Source organism: Octodon degus, unplaced genomic scaffold (genome assembly GCF_000260255.1).
Source record: "Octodon degus isolate 3935 unplaced genomic scaffold, OctDeg1.0 scaffold00064, whole genome shotgun sequence".
Taxonomy (NCBI): Eukaryota; Metazoa; Chordata; class Mammalia; order Rodentia; family Octodontidae; genus Octodon; species Octodon degus.
The window spans coordinates 9,833,251-9,854,558 of record NW_004524640.1 but is presented as its reverse complement, the minus strand read 5'-3'; the positions used below and the strand labels follow the sequence as shown (position 1 = coordinate 9,854,558).

The 21,308-nt window shown below is 56.4% G+C and overlaps 1 protein-coding gene across 1 annotated transcript in view; it reads right to left on the bottom strand.

The window, feature by feature from the left end:
• Positions 1-1,301: 1,301 nt before the first annotated feature.
• Positions 1,302-21,308, bottom strand: part of Triobp (TRIO and F-actin binding protein) — a 58,021-nt gene continuing 38,014 nt past the window's right edge. The window contains exons 11-22 of the mRNA XM_004634690.2: positions 17,736-17,792; positions 15,228-15,296; positions 15,029-15,118; positions 14,709-14,818; positions 12,492-12,996; positions 11,323-11,433; positions 5,815-5,962; positions 4,224-4,326; positions 3,624-3,783; positions 3,431-3,544; positions 2,570-2,656; positions 1,302-1,971 (exon numbers count right to left, since the gene is read on the bottom strand). Coding sequence (XP_004634747.1) covers positions 1,810-1,971; positions 2,570-2,656; positions 3,431-3,544; positions 3,624-3,783; positions 4,224-4,326; positions 5,815-5,962; positions 11,323-11,433; positions 12,492-12,996; positions 14,709-14,818; positions 15,029-15,118; positions 15,228-15,296; positions 17,736-17,792 — 1,716 coding nt within the window. The 3' untranslated portion in view covers positions 1,302-1,809. The remainder of the gene's footprint in view (positions 1,972-2,569; positions 2,657-3,430; positions 3,545-3,623; positions 3,784-4,223; positions 4,327-5,814; positions 5,963-11,322; positions 11,434-12,491; positions 12,997-14,708; positions 14,819-15,028; positions 15,119-15,227; positions 15,297-17,735; positions 17,793-21,308) is intronic.

Sequence of the window (21,308 nt, the reverse complement as noted above, 5' to 3'; positions counted from 1 at the left end):
TTTTTTTTTTTGCTCCGAATGCCTTCAAGGCATGACTGGCTGTCTTGTGTTGTGGGGATCGAACCACAGCAACCTGAGCCTGACTGCTTTGCTGAAGCAGCCACTTAAAGAACTTAAAGAACTGAGCTAAGGGGCAGGCCCCCAGGGGGCATCTTTTCATATTGGCCTGGTTTGTTTTTCTGCTCACTCAGGCAGCTCCGGGATGGAGTGGAGGTGGGGAGGCCAGTCAGATGTTGCCACAGCCAGGTGAGACAGGCTGAGGCGGTGATGGAGGCCAAGGATGGGAGCAGGGGCTGGGTGCTCAGGCCTTGGACTCAGCTGAGGGTGCAGTGCTGCCAAGTGCAGACACTTCATCTCCTGGGGGTGTAGGGCCGCTCCTCATCCAGGATAGAAGTCCTGGGGCATGGTGGGTAAGTGGTGGCCTGAGAATCTGGCTTCTCAGGCCTATGTGGGTGCCACAGGATGGTGCACTGTGAGAACTGCAGCCAATGCTTTCCGAAGGCCGAGAGAGGTCCCCTTTCCTTGTGGCCCCTTTTAAAAGTGAGGATCTTCTGGATGGCCCTCTCCACCCCACCCACATCCATGGGGGGATGGGTCACATCTACCCTGCCCCCTACCAGGACTGGGAATAACCTCAGTACAGGCCTGGAGCTAGAGGAATAACCCACCTGAGGCTCTGAGCCATTGTGGCCTGGGCCCAGGGCTCTGTTTCAGGGCCTCTCAGAATATGAGGTAGCATGACTCACCAGGGGCACATGAGAGGGTGAGACTCACTGGGGACAAGTTAGAGGGTATGCATCCGTGGGGACACCTTAGAAGCACATTCTGATTTAGGGGGGCTGGACCCCTGCTGCCACATAGGAATGTCACAGTCCTTGCCTTATGGAAGTAGATTCTCAGCCTTGTCCTCAGAAGCCCATGGCTACCAGCAGCCACCAGTTCAGGAAGGACAGGGTGCGGGTGGGCAGCCACTGAAAGAAGCCCTGATCTCTGTGTCCTGTCCTGCCTGGCCACCCAGGACACCAGAGCTGCAGGAACATTTTATTAAGTTAAAAGGGTTGCAGAGGAGGCGCCTTCATGGGTGTCGCCAGCAGTTCCATGCCCTGCGCCCCTCCACGGGGACGTGGGGCTGCTGGCTCCTTCTGCCCCTCTGTCCAGAGCCCGGGGGTATGGGTCCACCCAGGGCTCGACTGTTAGGAGGTAGGGTGGGAAGAGGGGGCTGGCACCCCAATCCTCCTGGGCAGCATCCACCGTCAGGGCCATGGCCTGAAAGCTCAAGCAGGAGCCAGGGACACAGCAGAGCCAGTGTGGAGGCCTGCGCCACCAGCTTTGCTTTTTCCAAAAGTATACAGTATTTGGGGGGGTATATAAAAATTTCTTCACATATAAAATCCTGAAGGTGCAAGGTAAGACCCAGTGTGAGGGGCATGCTCAGATATGCTGAGTGTTTGTGTATTTGTGTATGTGTGTGTATGTGTGTGCTTGTGTGTACCTGTTTGTGTGTGTGCTGCAGGTGTGTACATGCCTGCTACCCATAGAAGGGGAGGAATATTGGCGTTCGACTTCCATCCGCCTCAGAAGGCGACCACTGGGTCCCTTGGCTGGGGCACGTGCAGCTGGCGGGACCAGGAGGACCTGGGCGATTTGGGGGGATGTTGTGGCCTGGGGAGGTTGCCCAGCCAGGGGCTGATCCGGTGCCTCCGGAGGCCTGCCTGGCTACTTCTCCCAGTGCAACGCTCCACAGCACCGGAAGCCACATGGGAGGCAAGTGTGGGAGGTCCAGGCCTCGTGGCGCCGCAGCGCCCACCTCTATTCCGCTGGGCTGTCACGTGCGGCTTCCTTCTCCCGCAGGGCGGCCACGGCGAGGCGCAGGTGCTCCTTCAGTTGCTCAATCTCCTGCTCAGACCTTGTCTTGATGTGGTTCAGCTCCACGTACACATCCTGGTACTTCCCTGAGGTGAAGCACTTGTCCTGGGGGAGGGCGCCTACCATGTGGTATCTGCTGGCCAGCACCCAGCCCTGGGCCCACCCTCCCAACACTTCCGGTGACATAGGTTTGGGGCTTGTTGTCACTTCCTCTCATTGGAAGGAAAGGCAGCTCAGGGAGGTGAAAGGAAGTGAGTGGCTCAGGGCTCAGGCCATCGCCTGAACATTGCTCACAAGGGCAGTGACCACAGTGCCTTTGGAGCCACCAATGTGGCCACTTTCTGCCCCCAAGTGGTCAAGGATCCAGCAGCCACAGTTGGCCAGGCTGGCCACAGCCGCAGACCCAGGATCACACCTGACACATAGATGAGGGCTGTCCCTCCACTGCGGTATCTCCAGCACCTAACACAGTGCCTGGCACGTAGCACAGCTCCACAATAAGAAGAAAATTAAATAATGCTGAATAAATAAAAGCAAGTATGGCCCTGTCACTTCCCCATTCTCGGCCAATATTTCCTTGTCAGTAACTGGAGGCAAAGACTGACGCCTTTGTGGGAGTCACAAAGATAGCAGAGGTGCTGTTCCCGGGTTGTGCCCCAGGTGGAGCGTGCCCCTGCACACCCAGTGCTCAGCGGGCACCCACCTTCTGCATAGTCTGCAGCTCGTCCCGGAGGCACTGCGCTTCTTTCTTCAGGTACTGGAGTTCATTCTCCTTCACCCGCAGCAGCACCTGGAGGTACAGGGCCAGGGTGACCCAGGGGCTAGAGCTCCTCGGGCCCGCAGTGCCTGAAGCCTGGCTTCTCCCTGCCTCTAGCCGCAGGAAGCAACACCAGCCTGCCCCAAGAAACCCCCTACTTTTGGCAGACTCCCTGGCATCTGCTCTGACCTTTGTCATCCCTGCTGCAGCCCCAACACAGCACCAGGCCCTCCACTGAGTTGAGGGAGTCCAAAGGAAGCCATGCCGGGGCCCTAACTGTGTGGTCAGGCCATGTGGTCATGGTGGGGGAGCCCACAAGTACTCCCAGCCTGAGGGACCATGCTGCCGAGGGGACCAGGGGAAGCAAGTGCAGCAGGGGCTAGGAGCAGAGCCAGGCTGCTGGGTTCAAACCCCACAAGAGGAGGGCATGACCTCCGAGGCACCTGGCCGAGACAGTAACATCATGGAGCCCAGGAGCTATACGAAAATGAGAGCAGAGAAATGAAGATTTACAGAAGTTCAGGTGCTGGGGGTGTGGCTCAGGGGCAGAGCATTGACTGAGAAGTCCAGGTGCAGAGGGAAGGCTTATATGTTTGTTAATAATCTAAATACACAAATCTCACTCCAAGCTCCTCATTAAGAGGGGTGCTGACCCATTTCACAGATATGCTACCAGGGCTCACAAAGGCAGAGTGACAGGACTCTGGTTGCTAGCTGTGCCCTGGGAGTGCTGGCTTGGCCTGGGCCCAGCCCCTCAGAGGCCTGTGGCCCTCTGTAGGGGACCCCAGGCTCAGGAAGGCCACTTACCTCCAGCTCACAGGAGCTCCGCTCACCTCCACGCCCATAGCTGTTGCTGGTGCCCTTCGAGGCCATGAAGCTGCGTAGTCGCTCGATCTCCTCTGAGAGGCAGGCATGCAGTTTCTGAAGGGAAGGACAGTCAGAGCAGAGGAATGGCCTGGGCGGCAGGCGGCCCTGAGTCCATGCCCACTGCGAGGCCCACCTCGTTGTGGCGCAGTAGCTCCTGGCCCTCCTGCTGGCAGCGCTGCAGCTTGAGCTCCCGCTCCTCGGCCTGCTGCTTCAGTGCCCCGATCTCCAGGCACTTCCGGGAGTACTGCTCAGATAGCTTCTGTAGCTCCCACTTCAGCGCCTTCACATCGGACCTGTGCCATGATCAGGTAAGCTCTCACACTGCACCGGGTCACCCTCAGCCAGTGTGGGCTGTGAGCAGGGACAGCCTCTCTGGGTGGTGGGTGTGACTTCTGGGAGAACACAGGGCCACCTGGAGCAGTCTCTCTAAAGTCCCCACAATCCCCACTATCCAGACTGTGCCGGGATGGGAGGGACACCTACTGGCCAGGCATGGCACTGCAGCCCAGCTCTAGGAGACGCACAGGTGAGGGGTGTAGACTAACCGCCAAGTAGGGGCCTGGTGGAGGTCTGCCTGAGGCCTCGGGTCTCTGCTTCTATGTGGGACTGAAATGGGTCTCAGCTAGGGGGACCCAGCCCAGGGAAGCTATCCTCTGTTCCAGCCCTGAGCAAAGAACCCACTCCGCCTTGAAGGCCCACAGCCCACAGACCCGGGGCTTAGGTGCAAACTTACTGGTGCTGCTTCTGGAGGTCGTCAGGGCTCTGGTGGAAACTCCGGGTTTTGCTCAGCTCCCGGCTCAGCTCCTCCTGGTGGGCCTTCTTCATGGCCTCAATGGCTGGGGGCAGGAAGAAGGAAGAGTTGGAGGAAGGCAGAGAGCAGCGACACCAGGTGAAGAAAATGGGACAGGGAGCCAGGTGCGAAGAGCACTCCACAGGGGCCAGAGCAGCCCCAGCTGCGTCCTGAGCTGAAGCTGCTCTCTGCCTGGCATGGGAGGAGTTGTCTCTTGGGGAGGCACCCTAGTGTCCAACATCTGACACCTTCAGCTGCTGGTGGCTTCTGCCTGAGACCCCACTGTGGGCACCAGCCCTGAGGGCCTCTGAGCAACACTTGTCTGCTTTGGCCAGCCTAAAGTCCAGAGCTGAGGTCCTGCATTCAGTTCAGATCTGTTCAACATTACTTCTCTGTGCCTCAGGACCCTCATGGCAAGGGGGACAAAAGCACCTTCTCTCTAGGGCATTACTGGACACTTCATGCAGCATGGCTACCACAGGCCCAGCACTGTGAAGCTGGCCCAGTAGCTCCATTTCTCAGACTATGGGCTCCCAAGGACCAAGCTGTTTTCACATCACATAGGGTTGTGGTAAGAATTCAACAAACCCTCTTCCACAGTTTTAGCCACATTTTTTTTGGGGGGGGGGGCAGTGTCTCACTATGTAGTTCCAGCTGGCCTCAGACTCACTATGGAACCCAGGATGGCCTCAAACGTGTGATCCTCCTGACTCAGTCTCCTGTGTGCTAGGATTACAGGCCACCATGGTTGGTTTACCCACAATTTCAAAATCTGAAAAACTCTGAAAGTTGAAAGTGTCTCATTACCCTTCTTGTGGGCAATCTCCATGCCCAGGGACAAGGGGCTATCGATGGTTTTGGCTCCACATCAATTTCCTGTGAAGCCTCAATACTGGGTTACATGGATAACCAGTATCTGTAGCCCACACTGGTGACCTCCCTAGGATAAAGGAACTGGGCCCCATGCCGGGCAGGAGGGGCTGTGGGTTGAGGGCATGAAGTGCTTGCCCAGTGCTGGTGGAATGTGGGCTCCAGACGGCCTGACTTCTTCTACATCCTGTTAGCCTGCAGACCCCCGGGGGTGCCTAGATAAGGGGCACCTTGGGTACTTCCTGTTTCTGACTTGGGGGTGATGGTGGGTTTTCAGAGAATGGCTTTGTAGTCAAGAGGGCTCTGGCTTTGACCCCAGCTCTGCCACCTCCAAGTGTACCCTTCGGGACAAGTCTCTGACTCCTCTGAGGCCTGCTTCCTCGCCTGTTAAAGGGGCTGCTCCATGGGGGGTTAGGAGACACACGTGCTAGGCAGAGTGGGGCCCATGTGCCTAGGGCGTGGTGCTCCCCAGCCCAGGGTATAGGCCTGGGAGGGGGAGGAGTCAACCGCTGCAGGAAAATCTCTTACTGCCTGTTTCCTCCTCTTAGCAAGCAGGGCCTGAGGTCAGCACTGGGGGCAGACGCCTCAGATGACACCTCACCCCAAGTCTGACTGCAACACCCCACCAATGCCTTAAAGCCTTCCTCATCTTCCTGGTACTCACCCGAGGCTGTGGCTGCCGTCTCCTCGGCCAGCAGCTGCTCCTTCTCCTGTCGCAGCCGCTGCAGCTCGCGCTCATGGTGTCGCTGCAGCTGCTCCATTGCCTGCTGGTGTGAGGACTCCATCTCTGCCAGGCCACGTTTGCAAGCCTCCTGGGGGCCAGAGGCCGCGCGTCAGGGCTGCCCCTGCTTGCCCCCCTGCTGAGGGAGAAGCCTCAGGGACGGGCTCACAGCTGTCCCCAGAGCCAGGGCCACCAGCCTGCACCTGGCCCCACTGTCCCTATCCCCAAACCTCACCCGCCACTGCCCCACCCAATCCTGCAGGGTGAGAGCCCTGATCCGTGGCGGTCCTTGTGGCCCTGTCCCTGCCTGGCCTTTATTACCAAGCAGCCTCAGTTTCAGAACAACCCTGGGCTGAGCTATAGCTCACACTCTTCCCGCTGTCCGGAACATTCTTTCACACCATTGTTTCCCTGGCTGTTCTGCTTTGCCTGCAGCCCAGTTGATTTTTTTTTTTTTTCTGGAACCAGGGATTGAACTCAGAACCTTGTGCTTGCCAGGGAAGCGCTTATTCTACTGAGCCATCTCCCCAGCCCTTTGCAGCCCAGTTGAAATCGTCGTGCTACCCATCTCTGGATAGCGTCTCCCCAGCCTCCGGAGGTTCTCTCTGCCTGACTATACGCAGTAACTCCTGGGTCCATGCCAGGCACAACATGTGGCAGGTGCTCAGTTCTTGAGCTGAAATGGATGACATGACACCAAACAGGGCTTTGCAGAAATGCGGGCAGGCACTTAACAGGCTAAGGATGGCCCCTGCTGGGAGCGCCCACCGTGACAGCTGTGTGGGGACCATGTGGCAGCATCGTCACATTGCAACAACCCTGTCCCTTAACTCAGCAGGTCCAGTCCTAGGAAGAGCTGCAGGAAGTCACGGTGTACTCAAAGACTCGGAGACAAGGGTGTTTCCTAAGGCAATGCGGGAGACAGAGCTTCAATCAAGCTAAGTGCCAAAATGGGGACATCTTTAAATAAATGATGGGATCAAGCCTCATAAAGCACCCCAGGCAGCAGTTAAAAGATGGAGGTGCCACCCTGGAAGCGGGCCCTGGACAGGTGTCCCAGAGGCTGGGGGATGAAAGCTGGCTCCCAATGACACACATAGTGTGGTCCCACTCCAGCAACAAAACACAGGAACAGGATAGAAAGGAAGAATCACAGCCCCACAGGTGTTTACGTTCTACTTCTGGGACCCATAACCATGTCCCATTACACAGCAAAAGGGAGTAAGACCGCTCATCAGCTGACCCCAAATCAGGAAACTATTTCAGACTAGCTGGTGGACAACAAGAAACACAAGGATCCTTAATAGTGACAAGGCGTGTGGGTGACATGGATGGTCAGAGTGATATAACGTGACAAGGACTGGACTTTTGTGGCAACCACCAGGAGCCAGCAGAGAAGAGTGAGGTCCTGTGGGTGTGTGGTCAGCCTGGCAGGACATGTGTCTGGCTTCTAGACAGAGTTAGGAAGGCAAATGCCTTTTTCACTGAAGCAGAAGCTCATGCGTGTGGTGCCACGGTCACCAGGGTGAGGCGGGGTGGACCGGGTGGGGCGGTCCCATGTGACGTGAATTATCACTATGCTGCAGCTGGAACCCAGGGCCTTCATATACTAGGCAAGCACTCTACCACTGAGCTATACCCAAGGCTTTTTTTTTTTTTTTTGCGGAACCAGGGATTGAACTCAGACCCTTGTGCTTTATTCTACTGAGCCATCTCCCCAGCCCCCAGGCTATTGTTTGAGTTACTTTTGGAAGTATAAATATGTTTCTTCTTTTTTTTTTTAATGTTTTTAGTACAGGGTCTATAGGGTCTTACTACACAGATCTGACTTGTAGTGATCCTCCACTTTTCAGCCTCCCAAGTGCTGGGATTTCAGGTGTGTTACCACGCCCAGTCTCAATCACAAGTCTCAGAGCTCCCTGGGGGTGGGGCCGGCACAGCAGCCTAGGGATTAAACCCCAGGCCCTGTGTCTGCCTAAGCAGGTGCTTTAATCTGCTGAGCTATCTGGCCAGTCCATGAAGTATAAATATGTTCCTTATAGTTAAAAAAAAAAAAAAGTTTAAGGGCTTGGAGCGATGGCACTTGCGCCTGTAATCCCAGCACTTAGAAGGCTGAGGCAAGAGGAATGTAGCAAGTTTGAGGTCAGCCTGGGCTATATAACAGCTTCAGGCTAGCCTGGGCTATATAACTTGTTTCAAAAAATGAAACAAACAGACAGTATTTACGCTCATTAAAAAGGGAGGAAGAGCTGGGAAGAAACTGAGGCACAGAGGGCCTGAGAAGGGGCTGTCGCTGCCGCCCACCCCCACTGCAGCAGGGTCTGGTCCCCGCTCCCTTGCACCCTGTCTGGAGGGAAGCAGGGCCTCCTGGGTCCAGGTGTGGAGTGGGAGGAGGGATATCAGCTTGCTGGCCCTCCATGCCCGCCCCCCTCTTAGGATGACAGAGCGTAGCTTTGGAGCCCCACAGCATGGATCCCAGAGGACCTCAACAAGCCCTGCCTTCTCTGCTTCAGCCTCAGTGTGTGTCAAGTGGGCCTCATAAGACCACCCACAGGGCTCCCCAGGGGGCAGGGGCAAGGTCAGCCCAGCCCAGCGCTGTGCAGGTGCACAGGGTCAGAGTAAGCAGGTGGCCCTGGCAGCTCAGGGGGTGCAGGGGTGATGGCAAGAGGTGTAATCAGGCCAAAGGAGGCCTCCTGGAAGCCAGGTGCTGGTCTGACCTACCTTCAGGCAAATGCAAGGAGTCCTACATGGGCACGCCTCGAACACCAGACATGTCAGTGCCCCCCAGGTTAGCCTGGAAGGGTCACTGTCACAGAAGGCACTGGGGTACCAGTGTAAGAAGCACCAGCCCCTAACAGCTGTCCTACAGTGGCCAGGCTGCCCCACCCCATAAGAGGGGCTCCTGCTCAGCCTGAGACTCTCGGCCAGGTGCCCCTCCTCAGCGGTCACCTCCTCAGGGTGCATGGAACGTCCAGCTACCTCTCTCCTGTGCTGAGGTACTCCGCACCTCTTCTCAGCTGCTGTACATATGCTCCAGCTCCCAAATATTTTCAGACTATTTCCTTCTCCCGTGCCCCACCCACCCCAAGCTGATGGCCTTCGGAGTCCAGGGCTGGCTATAGCTCAAAGGTCAACTCGCTTTCTGGGCCTCCGTTTCTTCATCTGTAAGTTGAGAAGCTGGAGCAGTGCTTCACAAATTTCACTTTAATGCCAGAAACTTTTCTCCAAACAGAATGGAAAGCAGTCCTGATAACAAAGCAGATGAGGAAGGAGCTGCTCCAATCCAGGCCAGAAGACGCCTCAGGCACCCCCAGAATGAGGAGGGTAGGGCCTTGGAGGGCTTCCCAGCAGACAGGCTGCTGTGTGGGCTCAGCCTTTCCGCAGAGACCCAGCCTAAGGCAGCTTTGACAATACTGGTCCCCTGAAGGCCAGGAGACTCCAGGCCCTGACTCTCTCTGTGCCCCCATGGACTTCCCATCTTCCACTCAGCTCTCAGGGACCCCTGCCTCAAGGCCTCTGAGGGCTCCGCTGTGTCCCTAGGACCCAGGCGACAGGTCCTGAATCCTCCTTTGTCCTCATACCCTGATATCTAGGCCTCTCCATCTATGGCCCAACTTCTAAGGCCTGGCTGGGTTTTGCATCCCAAAGCCACCTTCCCACGTTGTTGGTGACCTCCTAAGGTCTCTGGAACAAGACTCAGCTTGTCCCTGGAGGCTCTACCAGGGGCACCAACCTGCCTTTCTTCCTTATCTTAGCCAATGTCCCTACCCACAAGCCACAGCATGGATCGGTGCCTGCCCCTCAGGAAACTTTCCTGGAGCCTCTCACTACCCGCTCCCTGAAACTTCTAGAAGGATCTCACTGGCCAGGGCATGGGATCCCAGCATTCTTTTCTTCTACGGGCAAGCATGTGCAGGTGACTCAAATTTTTAGAAGTTTTGCGACTTGGTTGCTAAGCAAGACCTTTTCGTTTTGTTTTGTTTTGTTGGAGACGGGGTCTTGCTATGTAGTTCGGACTGGCCTTGAACTACTTATACTAGGCTGGCCTCAAAGCTGCCTCAGCCTCCTGAGTGCTAGGGTTACGGATGTGCGCTGCCACGCCCAATGCAAGGACCATTTTAAAAAATCAAATGTATATCTTTACAATTAGATGAAGTACATTAACAAGCAAAGTAATACTTAAAAGTCGCTCCATATTTCACAGCACGTTTCGTGTTGTGCAGCACTGTACCATTACATGTGCTCCCCTTACGTTACTTACGTCTCTCATGTCTGGGTGGCAAAAATACTAAGGGGAGGGTTCCACCTCTTTGTGCCCGAGGACTTTGCACTGGGAGCCTGATATCGGCTGTGGCTTATGTTTACACCATAAGTAGTGGTAACGTTCCAAATCGGGGCTCTATTTACCATTTTGGGGGTTCTCTTCAGCAAGAAGTGAAGAAGTGCTAAGAAGCATGTCATGTCTATAACCTTCACGTTGTACAATGAGTGAAAAGACCGCAAACCTGTCCTTACTAGAATGTTCTCAGCTGCAGAGTATTCTGCCGCCATTTAGTAAAGAAGCTGTTCATGACACTGACTAAGAAAAGGAAGTGCCCCTGTCTTCACGCTTCACTTATTTGCATAAACCAAAACGTCCACCCGGGCACACAGCAGAATTACATGTTCCTGAGCGGTGGATAGAAAGGTACAGATAGCTCACCAAAAGCATTCTGAGAAAAACCCACTTGCTACATGGAAGTCACAAAAAAGGGTTAAGATATTTTTTATTTGTAAATTATATATACTAAACATCTTTTATATCAGCAAAACTTATAATAAATATATGTACAGTCACACACACACATACACACACAAACACACACACATGTGTTTTTCAGGAGAGCTAGCTGTCCCAGTCATGACAACCAAAAGTATCCCCATATCCAGCCAACTCTCTTGGGGGCAAAATCAGCCTCAGTTGAGAACCGATGTCCTAGGTGGACGAGTGCTCACTGTCTGGGGCCGACGAGGGCTGCCACCTCCTGCAGGCCTCCTGGGCAGGCCCGAGCAGGCTCTGCCTGTGCTTGGGGGATGACCCCCAGGGTTACCGGCTCCCCACTTCCCCCAGGGGCTGCAGGGGAAGGGCCTCAAGTGCAGAGTGTCACACGGGGACTCACACACAGGCTCTGCAGTCCGCTGGACCCAGGCTCAAATCCCACCTCTGACACCTGCAGGCCGGGTGACCTCAGGCAAGTCACACACCCTCTCAGAGCTCAGTGGCCTTGTCTGTAAAATGGGCACAGTGATCATGCCCACCAGCTGTGGGGAGATTAAAGGAGATGATGCTTGTCAAATGCCGCCGCACATGGGTCCCAACACACAGCAAGGGCTCCCAAAAGGTTGACTGTTTTCAGATAACACTGCAACCAGAAAGCTGTCCGACCCCATGACAGAGTGACTCGGTCTTACCTGTGAGATGTAGCCTGGAGGAATGTGACCATCCTCCTGGGGTCTGGGTGCATTCTGAGGAGCCTCCCCTCGAACTCGGCAGGCCTCCAGCTGGGCACGAAGGGACTGCACCTACGGGGAGACCAAGTCACTGCCTGCCACAGGAGGAGCCTGAGGCTCCCAGCTCCACGCCGCTTCTAGTGCAGAACCCTGGCTGCTGGGGAACAGCTCTGATTTTGAGATGGGCAAGAAGCAGCCCTGGTGTGGAGGGGCGAGCAAGAGGAATATCCTTGCCATATGCGGTGGTGTGAGCCTGTGATTCTAGCACTGAGGAGGCTGAGGCAGGAGGAATGCTTTAGGCCAGCCTGCATTGTGTAGAGTTCAAGGCTAGCCTGAATTACATAGCAAGAGCTTGTCTCAAAAAACCAAACCAGGGCCAGCCAAATAATTCAGTGGATTAAAACACCTGCAAGCAGGTGCAGGAACCAGAGGTTCAATCCCTGGGTCTGCCAAGCCAGCCCTGCCCCGCCGGCCCTGCCCCTGGGGCACGCTGAGATGACAATTGAGACTGGGTGTGGTGGTATGCTCCTGTAATCCCAGCTCTTGGGAGGCTGTAAACAGGTGGCTCACTAGAGTCTGATCTAGTAGTGAAACTCTGAACACCCTGTAGACCCTTCCCTAAAATATAAAAAAAAAAAAAACAAAAAACAAAAAACAAAAAAAAACGAAAAACACCAAAAAAAAAAAAAAAAAAAAAAAAAACAAAAAAAAAAAAAAAAAAAAAAAAGGATAGCATGGCTATATCCTGGGCATTGAGGTCAACAGCCCAGAGACAAGAAGAGAGAGCTGGACACTGCATGCTGCAGTCGGCTGTCAGCTGGGGAAATATCTGATCCTTAGTTTCCCCATCAGTAAAAGTGTGAGATCTCCCCGCTGAGCACAGAGGAGATGGACAAGAAACAGACAGTCCCACCCCTGGCGTCCCACTTCTGTCATCTGTGGCTATTAAAGACAAAGCTAGGAAGGACAAGACAAAACAAAACAAAACGCCATAGCCCTGGGAAGAAGAGTCCTATTCACAAGGAGCCTGAGGTAAAGATAGTGAGAATGAGATCCCTGTCACTATGGGGATGCAAAGCAAAGGCCAGGGCACACGGGGACTAGAGGGGCCCATGGTGTGAGGGGCCCACCTCCTTCTCCAGGGCCTCGTGGCTGTCACTTGAAGGTGCCCGGCGCTCACTGCGGCTTTGGTTGAGCAGGGCGGTGAGTGGCACCCGCTTGTTGTCCCGCAGGGGCAGCTTCTCCAGCTCCTGCCACTTCTTTTCAATCTCCTCACTGAGCCGGCTCTGCTGGTCCTCGGTTAGTGGGGCGCCCAGGCCCCGGCGGGGTGCCTCCCCCGTGGGTGTCTCCAGGGCCCGCCTGTCTGTGGCCTCGAACCACTTACGCCGCTCCTCGGAGCGCTGGGCCAGGTCCCGCTCCAGCTCCTCCTGCCTGGCCTGGGTTCGGGGCCGCTGTGGGCTGCCCTGGGTCAAGGGGGAGAGCTCCACGTAATCCAGGGACTGGCGGGGTCCATCCACCTTGCGGGGGCCGCTGCGCCCGCTGACCTCAGAGCCGGCCCGCTGCTCTCCTGCCTTCAGCGATCCCTTCTGGGGGCCGTGGCCATGCAGTATGTTCTCCTTGTTGCAGTCCAAGAGCCTAAGGCACCAGCAGGGACTCATCAGGGGACCTGAGCCACCTGTGAGCACTTCTGGTGCCACCTGGGCACCATGTCCTGTGCACACGGACCCCAGCAGGCAAGCAGCCCACTCTTAACTAAGAGCTCTGGCGTCAGTCAGTGGACCCTGGAGACATTCAACTCTGCCACTCTGCAGTACAGCAGGGCCCACAGCAGGGCCCACAGCAGGGCCCACAGGTCTGCTCCCTTCCCTGCCACTCTGCAGTACAGCAGGGCCCACAGCAGGGCCCACAGCAGGGCCCACAGGTCTGCTCCCTTCCCTGCCACTCTGCAGTACAGCAGGGCCCACAGCAGGGCCCACAGCAGGGCCCACAGGTCTGCTCCCTTCCCTGCCGGGGTCTGTTACCTCATGTGTACCATGGAACAGCACCACGGCGCCCAGTGGAAAAGCGAGGGCTGGGTGGGCAGATGCGTGCAAGGCAACCAGGCAGCCCTCGGCCAGCACTGCCAGCACGTTACTACTAAAAGTATGAAACAGCAGGACATGGTGGTTTTGGGCCTGTAATCCCAGGCTCCTGGAGGCTGAGGCCAGAGGGCTGCCAAGTTTGAGCCCAGTCTAGGCAACTTAGTGACTAAGCAAGACCCCACCTCAAAATTCAAAATAAGGCTGGGTGTGGTGGTGGCACACATCTGTAGTCCCAGCAGTCAGGAGGCTGAGACAGGAGGACCGTTGAAGGTTCAAGACCAGCCTGGACTACAAAGTGAGCTCAAGGCCAGCCTGAACTAGATAGTGAGACCCTGTCTCAAAAAAAAAAAAAAAAAAAGACAAAAAAAAAGTATGAGACGAGGCTCAGGAGGCTCACAGAAGTGGGGGGCAATCATAGTCCCTGCTGACTGGGTAAGGACGGTGCTGTCAGGGTGCACAGAGCACAGGTTCCCGAGACTGTGTCACCGTAGTAGTTCTCTTTTTCCACAATATACCTGGAAGGGTACACAGTCACCAGTCAGAAGCTGTCCTAGCCAGTAGCTTGTAGCCATGTGACCGTGCTCCTCTCAGGGTGTGTCAGACAGCTCCCCTGAAGGGCTGGGCAACCCCGGCTCCCAGTGGGCTTCCAGGCCAGCCCAGGCAGCACCCTCCCAGCCAGAGTCTAAGCAGGGAGCTGAGGACCACAGGGCTGCCCATGGACGGGCTCTGCACCTCTTTGCTGGGCCTTAGAATAAACTAAACACCCTTCTTGCTTAAGCCACTGGCCTGGGATGTATTAAAGTAGTGGAGCCTACGAGCTAAGTCACAGTCCTTACAAAGGGCTCTGTGTACACCGCACACACGCACACACAGCAGCCAATGTGCCAGATGAGGACTCTGATGCCAGCTGGGAAAGCCTCTGACCACCGGGCTGCGGTGGGGCCTCCACTCAGCCCCTTCAGCACCACACTGTTCCGGCTGCCCAGGGCTACAAGCCCCATCCTGGAGAGGGCTCTGCCACCAGGTGACACAGCCTCTTCTTTCCTATACAGCCTAAGAACCTGTCCCACTCCTTCAAGACGGAGAAGGCTATGATGGGAGGGTGAGGCAGACCCCAGGCCCTTAACGCCTTTCTGCATGAATATTGAGAATGTTCACTGCTCTCCCCATTTTACTGCTAAGGAATCTGAGGCCCAGAAGGCACAGCAAATGGCCCCTGCAGGTGGCAGCCCCTCCGCTAGGGCTCCCGCCTAGCCCAACACATACTTGGTGACATCGGGAGCTGAAGTTGGACGCACAGTCTTCCTCAGAGCCTCGATCCAGTTGCGCCGGATGCCTGAGGTCATGGCCGATAAGGTATGGACAGCGTCCTTGGTCTGCAAGTCCACACGGGGCAGGTTGCTACATGGCTGGCCCCACATGCGCTCCCCATTGCAGACCTGAGTCTGAGGCCAGGGTGAGCAGCACAGCACGCTGGCTTCTTGTTCTCCCCGGGTGCGCTGGGTACTGGCATGGAGGACTGGGTCTCTGGGTCAGCCCTGGGGCCCCAGGTGCAGCTTCCCTGCCCCAGCTGCATGCAGACTCACGTGGATCTGGAAGCCATAGTTTCGCTGCACTGCGTACTCTGTGACATCCGTGCAAGACCGCAGGTCGATCTCGCCGTCCAGCTCATCTGCCTAGAGCAGGGAGACCCACCATGGTCCACATGGGTCCTGGGGGCACCACACCACCGGCCCAGCCAGGACACCCAGGCCTCCCACGGGTCCCTGGCCTCAGCTGCCTTACCTCCTCGGCGGTGGAGTCTCTATAATACTTGAGGCTTGAATCTGTCAGCACGAACCAGTGCTTCTTCCACTGAGAATAAAGGCGTGGTAAGTGAGTGGCACAGAGGTGTGACCCTGGGGGCTGACAGCTACTCTGCACAGCTAGACACGAAGGTGGCCCATCCACCACCTCTTGGAGGGCAGCATTTATGACATGGATTGGCTGCTCCTCTACAACCATTCCCTCCCTGCCCTCTTCTGATCTGCTGATGTCCCCAGAACACTCTGAAGATTGCCAAAGCTCACCACCTGCCCTGGTGCAGCTCAGACAGGATGTGTGTCCTGCGGAAGGTGACATCCCTAGCGGGTCAGGAACTAGTGGGGCCAGAGCTGTGCAAGTCTTTTCCATATGCTCCCTACCTCCTGGATTGGCACAGACAAAGGTCCAGAGGGACTGGAAAGAGGCCAGGGCAGGCGAATGAGCACTGGCTGGGGTCTGTTTCTTGCTCTGCTAGCGGGACCCTGGCGTTCGTCGTGAGGATGTGTCCTGGCTGGGTGTTTCTGTGGCTTGAACTGGGGATTGAACTTAGGCCACACTTACTCTACTGAGCTATCTCCCGGGCCCCTCTGTGGCTTCTTGTTTGTTGGTCTGCTTTGTTTTTTTGAGACAGGGTCTTGCTATGTAGCTCATGCTGGCCTAGAACTGTGTAGCCCTGGCTAGCCTTAAACTTGGGGTGATCCTCCTGCCTCGGCCTCCCAAGTGCTAGGCTTACTGGTGTGCACTATCACACCTGGCCCTGCATCCTCATTTATATTCAGGGTGATGGTCTGCTAGGCCCCTCTGATCCAGCTGAGTTCAGCCTGGCAGGACATGAAGAAAAGGGGCAGGAGCTCCACACAAGTCCAGTTCAGCGTGCTTCTGAGCTCTGGTCACTCCACTGGAATGCCAGTTGAGGGAGGGCCACCCACTGCCAGGGTTAGTGCCACCAAGCTTTGTCTAATTGCTTAGTTCTTTCAGATACTTAGCTTCCTTCTTCTGGGATATGGTAGTTTTTGTAGATGTATGAGAATGACACCACTTCTTCTTAGGCTGCCTCTGCCAAGGGGTTTTACATCCAGGAACCTGGAATGTGACTATTCCCTGGTTAGACATTTATGTGCCTTCAGGCACGCGTCTCCACTTCTGTGACCTTCAACCTCCTGACCTGTACAGTAGGGCTACTGGGAAGGCCCTAAGCTATCCAGCAAGGCGAGAAGAACCTATCGCCCTTGTAGTCTCCCATGGTTATTGGCACAAGGACAGGCACCAGGCTGCTGGTGGTTCTAAAAGGCTGGTCCCTTAGGGCCACGCTGCTCGCCCTGAGTGGACGTCAGTGTCTCTCTAAGTGGGACAGGCTGGGTGATGAATAGCTTGGGCCCTCCCAGGCCTTGTGTGTCTGAGACAGAGCTGTGGCCCCACATTCCGGCAGGGATGGAGGTGCACGGGACTGCCTCCTGTCTGTACACACAGAGGCTGGGCGGGCTGCACTCCTGGGGCGCTTCCAGCGCGGACATTCCAGAGCTCTGCGAAAGAGGATGAGTAACGGCCAGTTCTGGGTGAGGCCTGTAATCCCTCTGCCCTCCGGGGACCCTGGGTGGGGAGGCCAGGAAGGGGTCACTGGCAGGGCGCCAGCCCTTGTGTGTGTCTGGACAGCAGCCACCAGGGGACGGTAGGCAGGCGGTGGGGACGGAAGGCTGTAAGCTCGGGCGAAGAAAGCATGTGGGCAGGAAACACAATGAGATTCCCTCTGGCCCAGAGCCCTGCCTGGCATGCGGGCTGCACACAGATCCCGGCCGCAGGCGCATGCAGGCACGGATGGGAGTTGTCCCCTCCCAGGCCAGGTGGGCAGTGAGCCAACTCTAGCTCTTGGGCTCCAGCCTGGCAGCTGAAAGATAGAGTTGCTGAAACAGCCACTGTCCCCTCTGATTCCAAGGATGGGTATGTTTGGGAAAGGAAGGGTCATGAACAGAGTCCCCAGCAGGTACTGGGGGCCATGTGGGGCCCCTTACGGCCTGATCTCTGTGACTGCGTTCTCCATCTGTTACCTTTCACGCACATATCACAGAGGCGGCCACTGAGGCCCAGAAAAGGCTGTGTGGTCCCACAGTGGTGAGACTCCTGAGCCCCTGCTCCAAGCTCCACCTCTGGGGCCGAGTCTGAGAATCAGTCTTGGGTCAGATATATAGCCATCCTGCCCCAGACCCTCAGGTTCCCAGCCAGGGCCATCAAGAGATGAGGGCCAAGAAGCACCTGGTGGAACAGGGGCTGTGTGTGCAGCGTCAGGAGGGAGGCCTCACCCAGTGACTTGCACAAGCACACTGCCCAGGAGGCAGATGACCAGCAGCCACTGTCCCTCCCACCCACACTGCACCGACAGGAAACGCAGGTTCCAGGGATTTTCACCGGGCCCCACATCTGGCTTTACCCCACCCCCAGAGGCCAGGGTCTCTAGAAAGCCTTACAGGCACAGGAAGCCCCGAGGGGCCTTACCTCTCCCCGCTCATCCAAGATCGACATCCATCCTTTCTTGAAGTTGAGCAGATCGGGCTGTGAGGAGATGAGGCAGGCAGGTCAGGTCCCACAGAGAGCCACCCGGCTGAGAAGCAGAGGGTGCAGCTCCTACCCTGCCCAAGTCCGTAAAATGAAGCTCCAGCAGTGAAGGGCAAGGGCCCAGGCACCCCCAAATCCGAGCAGTCCAACACTGAGGTAGCCTTGGCCCCTTTCGCCAACAGCCAGCATTCTCTGGGAGCCAGCCCAGGCTGCTGACACATACACCACAGATGTTCGAACTCCCTTCCGTGCAGAGGGGAAAGGGGGGCCCAGGGACTTAGCCTGCAAAGAGACCCCCTGGGAGCTGAGCGAGCAGCCCAGAATAGTAGGCTGGGCAATCTGTCCAGATCTTCCTTGAACAGTCCCGGAGCCAGCAGGGTCACCCTAGTGCTGTGCCCACTCCATCCACCAACCTGTGCTCCAGCTAGTACTGCCTTTCCCTTGTTTCCTGGAGACCACAAAAGGTAAGCCAGAACCAGGATGGGGTGCAAAACCCTCTCATCTCCCTAGGTCTCTTTGGGAAGGCTATGGCAGGACCCAACTATCTGGACAAGTCCTACCTGTCGGGTCCTGCCCAGGGGGGCACAGCCTCGGGGCCTGGGGGCTCCCAGCTGCAGCATGGTCCACAGGGGCTGCGTTCTCCACCTGTTACCTTTATGCACACATCACAGATGAGACCACTGAGGCCCAGAGAAGGCTGTGTGGTCCCACACAGCAGACACCCTGCCAGGCCTAAGTAACAAAGTTGCTCATCCTGGCATCTTCCTGCCTGTGCCCCTGTGGAGGGCACCACCACCAGACCTCCTGCCTGCCCGGTCCTTCTGCAGCCTCAGCTCCTGCCCACAGGCAGGGAGATAAGCAGGGCTCGCCAGGCTGGCGTGCAGGGAGGAGGCGGCCACCTGTTGCCATGGCTCTGAGCCCACCTATCAGCGCCTGCATCGAGGCCTCACCAGGCCAAGGTGTCTGGTTGCGGGGAGGAAGCCCTAGCAGGACTCAGTGCAGGGTCAGCGGCGACAGCTGGAAACTAGAGCCAACTGACCTGGCCATCTCTCTGGCCGGCCTTACACGGAGCCCCAGTCTCCTGCTCAGGTGGGGGAAGGTGGGCTGCAAGGGGCTCGGGCCAACAGCCTGGACTTCCAGAGTCATGGCAAGGACCGTAATAGGCTGGCAGCCTGTCCTCACATACCTGTCAGAGGGAGGAGCTAGGAAACCCTGGGGCTGCGTTTGTTCTGTGTGCCCTCTATTATACTCACCCAGCACCCAACCAAGCTAAGACTGAAGACCAGTGACCACAGCACCTGCCTTGACTTCCCTTCAGCCTGAGACCACCATGGCTCCAGGGCCTGGCCTCAAAGGACTCAGGAGAGGCTGCCAAAGAAATATCTTCCACTTTCCTGGGCTAAGTCCTGAGCTTTAAGGACAAGGGCCCGTTGCAACATGGCCCTGAAGAGCCAAGGTTCTTGGGGACAGATCCACCAACCTGGCTTCGCAGGGCTGACCAGGTTGGAGGACCAAGCAGGCGAGAGCCAGGTGGGGAAGAGAGGCGCCCTAGGCCTCAGGCAGCTGAACCAGGGCTCCCTAGCCACAAGGACAGGCTGCGGGGACCACCAGAGCTGCCTGGGAAGGACAGAGGCTGATGACCTTCCTAAGTCACACCCCTCTCTGCTGCCTAAAGTGACAAGCAACTAATGATCCTGCCCTTCCAACCAGCTTTCCACAAGTTTTGAATGTACTGCAGACAGAGCCGCATGGTGACCCCTCCAGGTCCAGTGCTGACACACCATGCATCATGTCACACATGACCTACCATGGTGACCTTGTGGAGAGAAGGCTGCCACAGCATCTGTTTCTCTAGTCCTGGGATCTTAACCCAGGGCCTTGCACATGCTAGACCAGCACCCTACTGCTGAACTACACATTTTTACTTTTTTGAGGCAGGGTCTTCTTACTAAATTGCCCAGGTTGGCCTTGAACATCTGATCCTCCTTCCTCAACCTTCCACATAGTGGGGATATAGGTATACCCCATTGTATCCAGCAACGTTGTTTTTTTGAGGCACAGTCTCGCTATGTGTTCTAGACAGGCCTCAAACTTGAGGCAACCCTGCCTCAGTTCCGAAGTGCTGAGATCACAGGGGTATCCCAGCACACGAAGCCAAGGTGAGTCTTTAAGCCCCCTGGAAAGGGAACCTGCAGCCACCGTCAACCTGGGGTCCTTCCAGGGAGCCCCAGTGTCATCAGCTGGAAGAGGTGGGCCAACTTTACCCCAGCTCTTCTACACTGCAGGGCCTCAGTTCCTCTGCTCCCCTTGAAGAGAACCAACGGCCCTCACTACCCTCCTCCCTCACCTTGGCCACAGCCCCACACTGCCAGAGCCACCACTCAAAATGCCTAGTGTCACTAGCTCCTTAAAACCTCCAAGCAGCTGGCCAAGTAATCCCAGCACTTGGGAGGCTGAGGCAGGAGGACTGGTATAGAGACCAGCCTGGATTACATAGTGAATTGAAGGCCAGTCTAGAACATATAGGAAGATCCTCTCTCAAAAAAACAAACAAAAAGACCTCCAGAGGGGGTTCTAAAATAAAGACCAGCTGCCTTGGGACGGCCCAGAGTGGCCATCACCAGTCCACTGGGCCCCACCCACACGGTGCTCCAGATTCACAGCGCACTGACTCCGAGCCCTTCACACCTGCCAGGCCCTCAGCCTGAAATACTAGGCTTCCTCTGCCATTTGTAAAGCAAGTCCCTACTCATTCCCCAAGCCCCAGCTTAATTGCCACCTCTAGGCAGGCACCACACACTGCGCTGGCTGCCCCTGCCCAGCCCTGCTGACGCCCTTCACACAGGCTGGTGGCATCAGGACTTCATCTGCTCCTCCTGCTGGGCATTTCTCTCATGGGGACCCAGCACAGATGGGGGCTCAGGGAGTCTTTTTATTTTATTTTTTTAATTTTTCTTTAAAGCACCAGACATCTGTCCTAAGGCAGGACATCAGCTGTGAACAAGAGTTACCGGCCCCTGCCCTGTGGCTCTTAGAGGAGAGGCAGACAGTAAACAAGAGCACAAGTATATAATTTCATGCCTGGCAGTGTGGTGGATGAGGGCCCTCAGCAAAGCAGTGCTGGGGCTGAGGCAAGAGGGAGTGCAAGGAATAGGATCCTGACTCTGCGCCACTGAAAATCACCAGCTCCCTGACACCTCTGGGCTGCTACCCCTCCCCAGCAGCAGTGCCACTGGCACTGTGCAGATTGCTGGGCTCTGGGTGTGGGACCAGGGACGTGTGCCAGGGGAGCTGAGGGCAGGTAGAAGGCATCGCAGGCTCGGGTCTAAAGGGACCAGGTGAATCCGGCGAGCACCGCACGTGCTCTTTGAAGAGCTTCTTTTGTGCTCTGAAAACTTTAGTGGCTCTCCAGTGCACCTGACCAAAGCCCAAACTGCTTCCCTGAGCCTTATGCCTCCCTTCCCTTTGCTCTCCCAACATGGCCACATAGCCTCAGTCCCCACTGCAGCCTCC